This window comes from Octopus sinensis, unplaced genomic scaffold (assembly GCF_006345805.1).
Source record: "Octopus sinensis unplaced genomic scaffold, ASM634580v1 Contig10928, whole genome shotgun sequence".
Taxonomy (NCBI): domain Eukaryota; kingdom Metazoa; phylum Mollusca; class Cephalopoda; order Octopoda; family Octopodidae; genus Octopus; species Octopus sinensis.
This window is the reverse complement of record NW_021832229.1, coordinates 200,981-217,500: the sequence shown is the minus strand read 5'-3', so window position 1 is coordinate 217,500 and position 16,520 is coordinate 200,981. Positions and strand designations below refer to the sequence as shown.

The 16,520-nt window shown below is 35.5% G+C and overlaps 1 protein-coding gene across 1 annotated transcript in view; it reads right to left on the bottom strand.

The window, feature by feature from the left end:
* LOC115228671 (leucine-rich repeat-containing protein 4-like) overlaps window positions 1-16,520 on the bottom strand; it is a 30,532-nt gene that overhangs the window by 560 nt on the left and 13,452 nt on the right. Inside the window, exons 2-4 of the mRNA XM_029799204.2 lie at window positions 8,216-8,426; window positions 2,091-2,162; window positions 1,051-1,122 (exon numbers count right to left, since the gene is read on the bottom strand). Of these exons, the coding sequence (XP_029655064.2) occupies window positions 1,051-1,122; window positions 2,091-2,162; window positions 8,216-8,406 (335 nt within the window). The 5' untranslated portion in view covers window positions 8,407-8,426. The remainder of the gene's footprint in view (window positions 1-1,050; window positions 1,123-2,090; window positions 2,163-8,215; window positions 8,427-16,520) is intronic.

Genomic DNA, 16,520 nt, shown 5'->3' with positions numbered 1-16,520 from the left:
AGAAGAAGAAGAAAAAAGAAGAAGACGTAGAAGAAGAAGAAGAATATGAAGAAGAAAAAAACAGGAGGGGGAGGGGGAGGTGTTCAAGACGAAACTGAAAATGTTCTCAAAATATCAGGAAATAATTCAAGGATAGAGCGAAAAATTTGGGCGAGAAGACATGGCTGAAAAATCAGGGAATATAGGGAATCAGAAATCAACATCAGAAATGTACTCATACACATTCTTATATTCATAGTATCAACGACAGAATGCGCTATGCACACTCACATCACATATATTCCCACTCACCCTTGTGGAAATATGGTGAGAGAGATTATTTATTTCATATCGCTTCATTGTCACAAAATTTTAGAAAACACACGCTTACAAGAAATATATCAGCAGTTTAATTGTACGAGGCCAAATATTCCAGCTTACAAGTACAGTAAGTATTTCAGGCTTACAGATAGAATGTATGTGACTATATTATTCGTATATATATTTTCCGCTTCCACTTCAGTATCTCTATTACATAAATGACGTGAAGTGAATGACAAAATTCGAAGTTGAATGATAATATCGAAACACGAAGGAGAATATTGAAATAAGAAATGGAGGAGGATGCAAAATATAAAAGAAAGGAATAATATAGTCACTTTTCACACAGAACTACACTTATATATAAACATACCCATATACTTCAGCTAAAAATATTTGATGCAAACATGTAAACTCAACACGTTACCACTTCTAATACAATTCATATCAAAATCATTGAAATTTGGGGAACAAAAATGAGTTATTGAGATGCGAATTGAAACAAAGCAACTACAATAAAGGAACATTATATTTTTCCTATTATTTCACTTTCTCTATCAAATTCTCTCTCTTTCTTTCACATTGTCTCGCTCTCTCATATTTTCTTTGTATCTTCCTAAATCGTGTTCATTCTACAAATTTGAATTGATTTTGTTTGGTGCAGTCTGAAATTTTATACATTTGTGAGCTTATATATCAGCATCAATTAATGCTTTCGGAAAATAGTATCCAGAAACTGAACGCACTTACAATGTCTTTAAATTTGAAAGCCTCGTGAATACACCTTCTTTGATGGTTGAAATGTTGTTGTCACCAAGACCTCTATAGCAGTAAAGAAGGAGTAAAATAGATTATATGGAAAATATTTCTGATACGATATCAAACACTCTGACTTCAGAATAAAAGGAAGAAAAAGAAGAAGTAGAAGAAGAAAGGAGGAGGAGGAGAAGAAGAAGAAGAACATGAAGAAGTAGAATAAGAAAAAGAAAAAGTAGAAGTAGGAGTATGGAGGAGGAGATGGAAGAGGCGTAGGTGGAGGAGAGGTGGGGAGGTTAGGAGGAGGACAAAGGAATTGATGACTGAGGAGGGGCAGTTGGAAGCAGAAGCAGAAGGAGTAGGAAGAGCAGGAGAATGAAAATAAGAGGAATAATTGGCAGAGAATGGAAAAGAAGGAGACCAGTGACGAAGAAGAATGTACAGAGAAGAAAATGAAGAAAAGGAAGAAGAAGGGGAAGAAGAAGACGACGATGAAAAAGAGGAAGAAAAAAGAGGAAAATGAAAAGAAGAAGACGAAAACGATGAAGAAGAAGAAGGAAAAGAAATAGAAGAAAATGGAGGATGAGTAGGAGGAGAATTGCAAGAAGAAGGACATAAAGAAGATAAAGGAGGAGAAGGAGGGGGACGGGAGGAAGAGAATTACAAGAAGAAAACAAAAACAACAATAACAAAAAATTTATTTCGGTGGAAGTGTGGATAAATAACCCCACGGCACCACAGAATCAAGAGAACAATATGTAGCAAAATAGTAGCTAAAACTTATATTAATAGTGCAGATACATACATACATATGAACATACACATATATATTTTCAGGAATAACATTTTTATGCAGACAATTATCAACTGACAGTCATTGACGTGTTCAGACTCAATCAAATAAGTATAACACGAAAATGAGAACTGAATATGATTTACAGTAATAGAGAGTGAGAAAACATGGAAATAAGGGGATATTAAATTTAAAGACAGTATATTCCTCATGTATAAAAGACAACATTGAATGAACTTACAATTCCTGTAATCTGTGAAGGCCTTGAAACATCTCTTTTTGAATCCTTGAAATTTTATTGTTCCGAAGATATCTGAAGCACGAAACAATATTGGTTAGATTGACATAGCGTGAATTGCGATAACATATTCAATATTGTTCTGTATGAAAAGGGACAAAATTATATGAAAATAATACAAGAAGAGGAACAGGAAAGAGATTGAGGAGAAGAAGAAGACAAAGAAGAAAGGGAGGAGGGGGAAGGGGAAAAATAAGACAATGAGAAAGAAGAGGGGGAGAAGAAGTAGAAGAAGAAGGAGTTGGAGGAGGAGAAGAAGAAGGATGAGGACGGGGGAGAGTAAGGAGATGCAGGAGGGGGAGGAAAATAGGAGGAGGAGGAGCACAGGGTAGAGAAGAAGAAGATGTAGAAGATTAAAAAGAGGAGGAAGAAAGAGAAGAAGTAGAAGAAGGCGTAGGAGGGTGAGGTGAAGAAGAATAAGAAGAGGAAGGAAAGGAAGAAGAGAAAAAGGAGAAGAAGAGGAGGAGAAAGGAGAAAAAGAAGAAGAAGGAGAAGCAGCAGGAAAAAGAAGAAGATGAAGAAGGAGGAGGAGAAGGAGGAAGAGAATAACAAAAAAAGAAGATAAGAAGAAGTGGAGGAGGAGGAGAATTAGAAGTAGAAGTAGAAAGTAGAAGAAGAAGAAGAAGACAAAGAAGAAGAAGAAGAAGAAAAAAGAAGAAGAAGAAGAAAAAGAAGGAGGATGAAAAAGGGGAGGGGAGAGGAAGAATTACAAGAAGAAGAAGAAGAAGAAGAAGAAGAACTAGGAGGAGGAGGAGGAGGAGGAGGGGGAGAATAATAATAATAATATATAATAATAATAATAATAATCATCTAATAAGAATAGAAGAAGAAGAAGAAGAAGAAGAATAGGAAACAGAAGAAGAAGAAGAAGAAGAAGAAGAAGGAAGAGAATTAAAAAGGAGGCGGAGGGGGATGGAGGGAAGAAGAAGTAGGAGAGAAGAAAAAAAGATGAAGAAGAAGGAGTAGGAGCAGGAGGATGAGAATAACAAAAAGAAGAAGGAGATAAGAAGAAGAAAAGGAGGAGGAGGAGGAGAAATAGGTGAAGATGTAGAAAGTAGAAGTAGAAGAAAAACAAGAAGTAGAAGAAAGAGAAGAGGAAATAGAAAAAGAAGGAGGAAGACAAGGAGGAGAAGTAGAAGAAGAAGAAGAAGAAGAAAAAAGAAGAAAAAGAAGGAGGAGGGGATGAGAAGAATTACAAGAAGAAAATGGAGCAGGAGGGGGAGGTAGAGGAGGAGGAAGAGAATTACAATTAAACGAAGAAGTAAAAATAATAGAAGAAAAAGGAGGAGGAGAAGTAGAAGAAGAAAAGAAGAAGAAGAATTAGAAGAAGAAAGAGGAAGAGCAGATAAAGAGGGAGGGGAGCAGGAGGAGAGGAGGATGGGGAAGAAGAAGAAGAAGAAGAAAAAGAAGAAGAAATGAAGAAGAAGAAGAAGAAGAAGACGTAGAAGAAGAAGAATATGAAGAAAAAGACAACACATTGAAAATCATCGTGTTGAAGACGAAACTGAAAATGTTCTCAAAATATCAGGAAATAATTCAAGGACAGAGCGAAAAATTTGGGCGAGAAGACATGGCTGAAAAATCAGGGAATATACGGAATCAGAAATCAACATATTCAAATGCACTCATACGCATTCTTATATTCATAGTATCAATGACGGAATGCGCTATGCACACTCACATCACACATATTCCCACTCACCCTTGTGGAAATATGGTGAGAGGGATTATTTATTTCATATCGCTTCATTGTCACAAGAATATTAGAAAACACACGCTTACAAGAAATATATCAACAGTTTAATTGTATCAGGCCAAATATTCCAGCCTACAAGTACAGTAAGTATTTCAGGCTTACAGATAGAATGTATGTGCCTATATTATTCGAATATATATTTTCCGCTTCCACTTCAGTTGCTCTATTACATAAATGACGTGAAGTGAATGATAAAATTCGAAGTTGAATGATAATATCGAAACACGAAGGAGAATATTGAAATAAGAAATGGAGGAGGATGCAAAATATAAAAGAAAGGAATAATATAGTCACTTTTCACACAGAACTACACTTATATATGAACATACACATATACTTCAGCTAAAAATATTTGATGCAAATATGTAAACTCACAAACGTTACCATTTCTAATACAAATTCATATCAAAATCATTGAAATTTGGGGAACAAAAATGAGTTATTGAGATGCGAATTGAAACAAAGCAACTACAATATAGGAACATTATATTTTTCCTATTATTTCACTTTCTCTCTCAAATTCTCTCTCTTTCTTTCACATTGTCTCGCTCTCTCATATTTTCTTTGTATCTTCCTAAATCGTGTTCATTCTACAAATTCGAATTGATTTTGTCCGGTGCAGTCTGAAATTTTATACGTTTGTGAGCTTATATATCAGCATCAATTAATGCTTTCGGAAAATAGTATCCAGAAACTGAAGGAACTTACAAGCCCTTTAAATTCGAAAGACCCGTGAATGTACCTTATTTGATGGTTGCAATGTTGCTGTTGTACAGATATTTATAGCAGTATAGAAAGAGTAAAATAGATTATATGGAAAATATTTGTGATACAACATCAAACACTGTGACTTAAGAATGAAAGGAAGAAAAAGAAGAAAGATAACGAAGAAGAAGTAGAAGAAGAAGAGGAAGAAGAAGAAGAGGAAAGGTGAAGGAGGATAAGAAAGGAGAAGAAGAAGATGACGAAGAAGAAGAAAAAGAAGAAGAAGACGAAGAAAAAGAAGAAGAAGAAGAAGAAGAAGAAGAAGAAGAATAAACAGGAGGAGAAGAATGTCTCAATGTGGCAGCAGTTTCATGTTTATTTCCTACTTGACTTGCACAACCTCGAGTATCAGCTTCGCGTACCAACACACACATACACGCACATGTATGCACATATACGCACATACACACATATACACTCAGAAATATACACACATATGTATATTTATCTCTGGGTCCGAAAATGTGTGCAAACCTCGTCCCCGCAGTGGTGTCCTTTTTATCTGTCAATATAGTTTATTATCGAAACTAAAGGTGTTGTCTTCTAGTTCCAGGTGTGTGTCTTTGGAAATGCGTTTTGAAGCGTTCGTCCATCCGTCCGCTGTGTTTTTCTACCCAGTGTTTGATTGCTTCCAGGCCCAAAGTCTGATGTATTAGTACAAAGATTAGTCAAAGCTTGTAAGTATAGTACGTTCTGGGATAGTGGGTGGAATGTGCTTGAGGAAATCCATATTGTCTCGGGTACAGCTGGCCATTAATGGGCATAACGGTTTGAGGAGTATATCCAAAAGATGGCTCAGTTGTTGTGTTGGGGCTCAAGGTCCAGCAACTGTTGGTCTCAATTTGATGTCAGTGGGTCTTAGTACTTTTATATGCTGATCCTTGCATTTTGGAGCATTCGTGGATCTTGGGTGATCCATAGAAATTACTCTCTTTCATTACAGAGCTGCATAAATAATCTTTCTCTTTATATGTGAACGAACGTTGGTATTCATTTATCAGACTTTTGATTGTATTCATTATTACTTTTTCCGGGTGTCTTGGTTCTTCCTTGTAGCAGGATTTGTCTGTTTCCAATATTTTATCTTTATAGTAGTCTTAGTCCGTGACCCTTCCCTAATCGGTTTCTTTTAGGATGATTGTATTGTCATTCTTCAGTTTGTAAGCTTCCTTTTCTTCTTCACGATGGTTCTGTTTGCATTTACGGATATTTTATTATATAAAATATAAAATAGATTTAAGTCACCGCGTAAAGTATGAATGAAAAACACAAATGCATGTAAAATATGAGAATAGAATGGATGTTCAAAATATTTGTGATTTGAATTAGATTTACAAAGCCTTCGTTGCAACATCAGTATTCAGTGGAAGATATTTTTATCATCTCAGAAGTCAGATTTATTTATAAATATCTTGTTTCTGTCCAATGAGCATTCCATTTGTTATTACACTTTGTTGACAAAAGTAATTTATCTTTGCAAAAGTAAACTCCTTTCCTTCGCATAATTGATGCATAAAAGTTCTTCACAAAAATAAATAAACCCCCAAAACTTCAAGACTGAAATAATAGACTAGGAAGGAAAACAACAGAAATAGAAAGGGATTTATTAATAGAACTGGTGATGGTAGAGTGGGGAAACCCTGATATAATTTTGAGATATGTACTACAAAGGAGAACAACCTTACATGGTGATTTAACTGGCTAAGGGTGTTATTTAAAAAAGGGATGTGACAACATACATTGCCTTAGTCTTTTCGTCTTTGTTTAGCCCTTTGCTCCTTACTCTTGCTGTATTAAACCTCAGTTTGTTCCCATTATTAACTACCTATGCTAAATCCTTCATCTCCTGAAGAGTATCCCTGTTCATCATTCCTGTAAAGGTTGACCTGCAACAGCTCAAGCGGAATATTAATGATATCTGCCTCACAAGTATTGGAGATCTTGCAGGAGTTATAAAACTTGTCTGATCCTTTCTCCAAAATCGCTAAAATAAAAAGTGTGGGATTTTAACTCAGATCACAAACACCTGGACAATATACTGCAAGGTGTCTTATTCGAGGTCCTCATAGTTGCATTTGTTCATTGAACTGTTATGGTTCTTTATTGATCTCGGAAATGAATGATCCAAGGTTGACCTTGGCGGGATTTGACGTCAGATTGCCGTGTGTCAGAACGCAATGTATTCTACAAGACGGTCAAATGATTTGTGCCAAACCTCGCTCAAGTTATGAACGATGAAAATATCTAACTTATTAAACAGAACTTCAACTTTACTATTCAACATCTTGAGTTATACGAGATTTAGGAATTCCATTATTGAAACTTTTCTCTTTATTTTACATTAGGATTTCTCATTTTATCAAAACGTTCCAAATGTTTTGAGAAATAGATCTGATCGAATGAATTGATCCACTTTAGGATTAGAATATTTGATTAAAACTAAAAGTTTAAGGTGATTAATGCAATGATGCAAGCCAATTAACTGGAAATAATCACCTGGAAGAGCAATGTGTTGCAACAGAGTATTTGTTATGATTGATGTATCAAATAATTACTCTTTTTTATTCTATTCCATTTCTTGAGACGTTAAATTTTAATAATTTACTTAAAAATTGCGTAAGATTTCAGGTGAACGGGGATACATCAATCAGCCGAAACTTCAATTAACCTTCCATAATTTTGTAATAAGGTTTATTGTGTTTGTGATAGGGTAAATTTTACTGATGACATTCTATCAAAATTAAATTCCTCATAAGTTGTTAAAACAACACTATTTTGATTTCTTCACTTAGGTATTTTAAGAATTTGGCAATTTAAGCGGATCTCGTCATTATCTGCTGTTTAATCCATCTGTTTCATTTTTAATTATAAAAATAATAATTTCTTCTATAGGAACAAACCTGAAATTTTGGGAATGGGACAAGTCCTTTACATTGATCTCAGAGATAAATTGCTATTTATTTTACCGACACCAAAAGAATGAAAAACAAAGTCAACCTCGACAGAATTTAAAATCGAAACGTAAAGACGAACGAAATACCGTTTAACATTTTGTCTGGCGTGCACAACGATTCTGATAGCTCGCTGCATATTCTATTATAAAACTAACACAAACAATAATTAAAAAATTATTCTGTGACACGATTAACTGATATTATATCATATTACTGTAACAATAAGCAACAATTCAACTAATTAATGATATAATATAACTATGTGGAATACACGTTTTCTTAGCACTAAAGTTTTTATACTGTCCGTTCATTGAATATACCGTAAGATTCGATAAGTTCAGACAAATAACATCAAAGTCAGATACTAGTCATATCCAATCTCTGTGCATCCGATGTTATATATTATAAATTCAATATGGTAAGAAACAGTTTATTTGACTTCACAGCAGGTAACAAATCGATTTGTTTTACTCTAACATAAGATTGTGCTTAAAGCTGTGAGATAAACAGCATAAGCGATTAGCTGAGAACATAATCAATGAGAATTTAAAATATTGGATGTGGAAAATACGTAGAAAGTGTCAAATGCTTACAAATATACAACATTCGTCGGAATTGGTTGTGGAATTGATGTTAGATTGCGCTTTGCACAATCTACATTCGATTTAAGTGAATTACAATTACATATGTTGCATATATCTGAATCAGCTTGAGTCTCCAAAAACAATATCGTACACAGTATCAACACAAGAGATCGTCTATATGATACTACGTGGTGAAACATATTGCCAGGCGTAGATTTATCTGTAAAAGAAGAAAATAGGAAATGTCAGAGACTTCAGTGTTATTAACTTCACATTGCAGATTCTCCGAAGGAACTAAAATTCACCCCTGTTCCACATGACAAATATATTTTTGTTTTCATGATTGGATATTTAAAGCTAAAAAATTAAATTTCGATAAATTAGTGTGAAGAAATTTATTAAATATTATAGCTTTAACGCGTAATAATATCAAAGGAAACACCAAACACACACACACACACACAAACACAAACGCACACATGCACACATCTGTAACCATACTCGGGGGGGGGGGTCTGATATATTTACAAAACTAGCGAACCATGAGATTCGTGGACCCTAAATACGCAGTGGTTGTAAATCCGGTTGGGTCGTTAAATCCGATGGGACCACACAAGCAACTGTATTGTAACAAAGGAGTTTTCCTGTACCCCAGGTTTAGAAGCGTTCATACAAATTTTTCCTCAAATACACTTTCATGATTTCATTTTACTTACTTTTTTTACTGAAAACAAGAATAAAGCATGAACGTAAATCTATGTATATAAAACTCAACTTGTGTGTCTGTCTGTGTATCTGTGTGTGTGTGTGTGTGTGTTTAACTTCCCGGGACATCTAGCCAACAAATCGTAGAACCACCAAAAATAGGTCACTTAAAGTTTAGGCGAATGAAAATTGAACTAAGCTATTTCTGTACCGAAATTCATCTCGCAAGTGCAAAAATCGATAATGTGTTTGTTTAGGGATTATCCCATGCATTGAATAGTGAACTTTACTCAGTCAGCTGTTTGACGTGAACTGTGTTCACCACGCGTGCAAGCATGCGTAAATTGTATGAAAAAAAAAAAAAATCAAGATATAAAAACGAATCGCCGTAAACATTGTAGAGGGTTTTTTCGTATTAATCGTTTGAACTTTGTGAACTCATACCAATTGTTTTCATAACATTTTTAACGCTTTGAATTAAATATGACCATTTTGCGTTGAATCTGCAGTTTGAATCACTGACCAAATTTTAGCAGGCCGGATTTTTGATCATCACGATACATCGCCAGCGACTCCCTGAAACTCTCCCCTGAAATCCCCGTTGAGAAATACTGATCTAAAAGAATAATTCAACAATGCAATTATTTGATCAACAAATATTTATGAAACGCTTCTACGTATTTCCTATTGAGGAAATGGAACACATAAGCGCAAAAATAGAGGGCATTAAGTGCTTGATTTTGAAACCAAGTTTAGCTTATTCGCGCGTGCATAGAACGCTCGAGCGCACGAGCCGAGTAATACTGCTAGTGAACAAATAAAAATGGACCTACATCAAACGAAGCAAATTATGATCAATCGCTTTTTCATCCTCCTCTTAGCCTTCTAAATCTCACCAACACATCACAAATTTCTTCAAATTTTTGCATTTCAACCGCCTCTACTGTTATTTGACCCTTCTCGGCTTCAAACAATACTAAACAAGACTCAACTACTAAGAAAAATACCGACTCGATTTTTTGTACTACTAACATTCTTAACCACTCCCTCGAACCTGAAATGTGTCCTTAAAAAGACCCCACTTGTTGTAATTTGAGATGGAATTGCTGTTTCATTATTGTACCAGCTAGAAGGGGATACTTCTTCAACATTCACATGAATTACTTATTTATTCACATCGTTTACAATTAATCATACGTTATCTTCTAGCTTTGAGATTTTAATTATGTGATTGCTTACTTTTAGAATAACTTTGCATGGTGGTTGTGAAAGGGCTGATCTGTTCAATTTCAACAGAAAACATGAAGAATATTTGGGCCCGACGTGGCCAGTGCCAATGCTAATGGGTTAACTGAAAATTACTGAAGTAAAAATAAAAGCATAAAAAAACATTTTAGGTCATTTGGGGACGCAAACTTATGAGTTCTTAACGGTGGAGACCATTTTTATCCAATCCTAAATGCAGTTGAGGAGGCTGGACGATGGCCAATAGATGGCCGATATAATATAATGAAAATCGTAACTTACCAATAAAATGGTCTTAGCCTCTGTTCGTAAGAGTTAGTGAATGTTTATATATATATATATATATATATATATATAATATATATATATATATATATATATATGTGTGTGCTCATATATATATATATATATATATTTAAAAAAGGAGATGTGGAACACGAGTTGTGATATATAAAAAAGGAAATGAAGAAAATGCTGACAAAATAATTTAAGTAATTTAAGTAAATTAATTAGGTGAAAGTCCTTTTAACCAGTTGCGTATTTGTTATGCTTATCAAAAGATATGTTTTTAAGAGAGATTAGAGTTCCTTTCTGATAGATTTTTCCTCTTATCTGACTTTATGTTGGGTTTGCTGTCTCTTATATGTGAAAAAAGAGGCTCCAGAGTTGTTTAGGATTTGCTTGGTTTCGCACCTAAAATTTCTTGTGGACAATGGTCAATACAATTTTGATTGGTCATTATGAAGGGGTCACGTGAATGTTTGAATGGAAGTTGGTGTTGGGGTAAGAAAAAAGGCTCCAGAGAAGTTAAAATTTGGCTAGTGTCGCGCCTAAAATTTCTTATTGGTCATAATAAAGAGGCCACGTGGATGTGGTTATAATAGAGAGGTCACGTGAATGTTTAGAATTTTCGAAAATAGCGTTGTTGACAATTCTTATTGTTCAGGGTGGTCAGTAGACGTCATGTGGATATTTTAAATAGCTTTTTAGCGCGTAGTTAGGGAGTGTATTTTCCGCTTGACTGAATTTGAGCTGGATAAGTAAGTTCGTTTAGGACAGGAAGAGCAATATGTATGTATGTGTGCGCGCGCGTGTGTGTGTGTGTTTATATGTATGTTGGGGCGCGCGCGTGTATATATGTGTGCGTGTGTGGGTACGATTTTCAATATTTATAGTTCTGCTGGCCTTGTGCCTGTATCAGGAAGCAACGTGTTTGTGTGAAGTCAATATTTACAGTCATTTCCAAAAAATAGTGTTGGATGTTTTAAACAAGGACAATGTTTCACAGTAAAACACAACTTCACATGCGCATCAGAAAATCTAGTATATGTCTTAACTTGCTCGGGCTGTAATGAACACTACATAGGCCAAACTAAAAATAGCCTCCGCCAACGCATGACTGTCCACAGATCCCAAATAAAAATACAGGAATACAGAAAAATAGCACTTAGTGCACATATTGATACCTGTGCCGCACAACTCCATGCCAATTTTAGAATCTTTCCCCTCTACAAATTTAAAGACAATGCCACTCATACCCAGCGAATAACCATGGAATCCCACCTTATTAATAAATGCAGACCACTTTTTAACTTCTCTAGAGCCTTTTTTCTTACCCCAACACCAACTTCCATTCAAACATTCACGTGACCCCTTCATAATGACCAATCAAAATTGTATTGACCATTGTCCACATGAAATTTTAGACACGAAACCAAGCAAATCCTAAACAACTCTGCAGCCTCTTTTTTCACATATAAGAGACAGCAAACCCAACATAAAGTCAGATAAGAGGAAAAAATCTATCAGAAAGGAACTCTAATCTCTCTTAAAAAAATATCTTTTCATAAGCATAACAAATGCGCAACCGGTAAAAAGGACTTTCACCTAATTAAATTACTTAAATTACTTAAATTATTTTGTCAGCATTTTCTTCATTTCCTTTTATATATATATATATATATATATATATATATATATATATATATATATATATATATATATGTTGCGTCATTAGTTTATTTCCCATACATTTTTTCATTAAAGTAGCGGAACACAACGCACACAATAATGCATATATATATATATATATATATATATATATATAATATATATATATATGTGTGTGTGTGTGTGTGTGTGTGTGCGTGTAGATATAGATTGGCGTCTTTATTTCTCATTATATGAATGCGATATGAAAAGTTTGCGTCAGCAGTCAAAGATAGGCGGTGATAGTGGAAGAGTGTAAATGAGAGAGGGGAAAGAAAGTGATAGCAAGAGAGAGAGAGAGAGAGAGGGAGGGAGAAAGAAGAGGAAGAGGGTTTTGTGTGTGTGTGTATGTGTTTGTGTGATGTTATTAGCTACGTAACCATGTACTAAGGATTTGGTGGGATTGATACATTTTAATTCCCTTCACTTACTCAGTATACCCTCCTTCTTCCCCGGCATTAGCATTCCAGCAGAAATGGAGTAATGAAAATTATGTCACTGTCTGGTGTTGCGTGTGTGTATGTATGTGTGTGTATATGCGTAACTGTATGAGACTTTGCATCCGCGTAACTGAAATTAACTTGAAATAATCTAAGTACTATTTTACAAATTGTGATATCTGTGTGTGTGTGTGTGTGTATATGTATATATATATATATATATAAACACGCACACAGAATTATATATACGTATATATTCATGTATTCGTATATGTATATATATATAATACATTCATGAACATTTGTGTGTGTGTGAGTGTGTGCCGAATCACTGAAATCTGAAATATTATTAGAAGAAATTTACCAAAAACTTTCAACCATGATAAAAAATGAATGCCTTGCTGATGCCTTCCAGGAAATGGCACAAAAGACGCAAATCTACATAGAAACACTTTATTCCCTTCTTACATAGCAACAACAAAATGAGAACCAAAGCAGAACTCCAGAAACGGATATCCACAACCTAAATTCAACCACACAAAACGTACTAAAAGAATTGAATAAACTCAGCTTGGAAAAGAAGACATACAAAAAGAGAAATCAAATGAAAAACATCCAGATTAAGATATTAAATTAAAGAAAACAAGCATATTGCAGAGCCCTAAACAATGAAAACCTAACCAACACTTATGAACAGTGGAGGGGCAGAGAAGAAGTAATACTCTCAAGAAACTTTCGTATCAAATAAATAACGTCAGAAGAAAAGGAAGAAACAAAAAATATTTGAGAAAAATCGTTTAAAAGCGACATTAACCGGAAATGATCAAAATATTGTTATTCGATCAGACGACAGATTTTTCGTGTTTTAGAATCATCTCACTTTTGCTCGATAACTATGATCATCGATCTCATCCCAAATACAACGTCTAAAGTTAACATTAAAATGAAGTACATTTCTAAATTCTTTGTTAGACCCTCCAGTGTTCACATTGTCATCCACCATTCTCTTCGTGAGGAATCTCTGAAGCTTAAGCTGGATGTGCTAGAAATAGCAGCCAAATATTTCCGGTGAGCAGACGATAGATTCATTTAACGATAGTGTCACTTCAGAAAATCACGTTATCAATAACGATACTAATTTACATGGTATATATAATGATTGACATGGAAGCAAACGATACAAATTCATTTAACAATTGTTCGTTTCAGAAAAGTACGTTTGTAAAATAAAGTATATGATAGAGAAATTATAACAATTCTGAAGAGGAATTAAAGGTTTTAGCAGCTTTAAAGTTATGGGAAAAGAATTTTCGTTATCAAAGTAGCAATATTTTATACGAATGAAGGATGACAGGCGAGGATTTTATGGTGTGAAGGGTCTTCAAGAGTATATGTCCTGGTGTGTGTGTGTGTATATGTGTGTGTGTGTGTGCGCGTGTGTGTGTGCTATGCACTGAGATATATAACTCTACCCAAGTATTGCTTTGATATAAAAACGGAAGTGAACACCACATTAACGATTATAATAACTGACACATAATTATATTCCAAACTTCAAAAGGCGCGGGAGTGGCTGTGTTGTAAGTAGTTTGCTTACCAACCACATGGTTCCGGGTTCAGTCCCACGGCGTGGCACTTTGGGCAAGTGTCTTTTACTATAGCCTCGGGCCGACTAAAGCCTTGTGAGTGGGTTTAGTAGACGGAAACTAAAACATAACCATGCCTAGTGTTTCTTTAATATAAAACTGAAGTGAATATTAATGATAATATTAAATGACATAATTTTACTGTGAAGGAGGTTAAGTCTTCAATGTTTTCAATCTCGTCCACCCCACTACTTCTGTAGCCACCGGGCAGAAGAAACTGCTTTTCCTTCCCGGCCAAAAGAAGGTGGCGGGGTGATCTTTACAATGAACTCGGCTCGTAAACTGGACGAACGAGTGCATGCAGGACTATTTCATCGGCCTGCGCACAACCCCGACATATCCGTCCGACAACACTTTCGTATCTGTAGAGCTTGTCTTGAATCGGCAGAGCTCTCCGGTAGCACTGCCAGGCCAGGGATTTCTGGAAGTTAAGACCAGTTAGTTGATTCCCCACCAACGCTCAGAATTAACCCCGATTTTGTCGTTGTTCTCTACTAATCCCCTATAGAAATCCATGGTGGAACTTTCAACGGCCGCGTTGCCCGACTGGCAGAAAGCTGTGAAAGCTTGCCGACACTCCAGGTGCCAAGCGACCTTTCTTTACCAACGCTTGACTCAGTACTGTAGCTTCATCAATGAGACGAGCTGCGGAAAGTCCCGTTTGACAAACAGTCAATCCCCCATGCTCACCGTTAAAGAAACGCAGGAGATGTCTTAGTCTCAGTGCATGTCTGCGAATCATTAGCAACGGCATGTCCAGTACTCCGCTGAGAGGTTGTTGACAGCAGATGGACCGTCTGATGAGCGGAACACGTCCATTTTTAGAAAGCGGAATAACGAACGCTCTAAATTTACCGGGCATGGGACTACATTCAGGCAGTCATAGATGACGGAAGCGATGTACGCATTCGCCACCTCGACTCGACCCTTCACGAAGAGCTTCCTCTCTGCCAATTTCTGGGTGATATCGACTATCCTGTTCGTCACCTCCCACCCGTTGTTGTCCACCTCGAGGTCTAGAGCAAACCAGACCCCAAGCAGTTTAACTTGTCTTTCCGTTTAGCGCCCTACAAACTGTCGGTTGGTATGGGTCTGCCTCTCCATCTGCCGATTTGCAGGCCCACCGACTTCTCTTGGATAAGCTTTGCTCCTATCACCTCTTCGTGGACAGTATTATGATGCCGTAGTCCGTGTTAGTTGATACGAACATTCCACATCCTAAGTCATATATATATATATATATATATATATATATAATATATATATATATATATATATATAATATATATATGGCATCTGTATTTCTAATTATATAATTTCGATTTGAAAAGTTTCAGTCAGCAGTTTATGATGATTGGCGGTGGAAGTAGAAGTGTTAAAATGAGAGAGGGGGAGAGTGAGTGATAGAAGAGAGAGAGAGAGAGAGAGAGGGGAAAGAAGAGGAGGAGGGTTGATGTGTACGTTTGTGAGTGTGTGTGTGTGTGTGTGTGTCTGTGTCTGTGTGTGTGATGCAATTAGATACATAACCCTGCCTAAGCTTTTCTTTTAATATGAAACTGAAGGGAATATCACATTAACGATTGCATTAAATGACATAATTTTACTGGGAAGAAGTGAGTGAAATGTTTAGCCGCAAAAAAAATTCCAATAACAACAATAATAATAATAATAATAATAATAATAATATTATTATTATTATATTATTATTATTATTATTATTATTATTATTATTATTATTATTATATGTTTGACTTTTGCTTTATGTCTGTACAAGGTGGCTCCAAGTCTCACCCAGAGACCTCAAGAGACAACAGGTTAGAAGTTCTGTGCTATATATTTGGTTTTTTTTCTTTCTTTCTTTTTCTGGTGTTGTACTAGTGAATGTCTAATACATAAAAAATATAAATAAATAAATAAATAAAAAAGTTTGTTTTAAACCTTGGGATTACATAGAGAGTATTTTGCGTAGGATATGAGCAGTTCCCATGAGCACTATCTTTTGAATTTCTGCCATTTTGGGGTTTGCTGGTATCTGAGTTAGGCAGCAATCAGTCCCTTACGCTATCATTCCCAGGGCACCTATGACAACAAGTATTGTTTTAGTCTTCAGCTTCCACATTTTGCTGATTTCTATTTCAAGATCTTTATATTTGCTCAGTTTTTGGTAGGTCTTGACAGATACGTTTATATCGATTGGGACAGTCATATCAATGAGGAGGCATGTTCTTTGTCTGAAGTCTTTCAATATAATGTCTGGCCTATTTGCATCTATCTTCCTGTCAGTTTGAA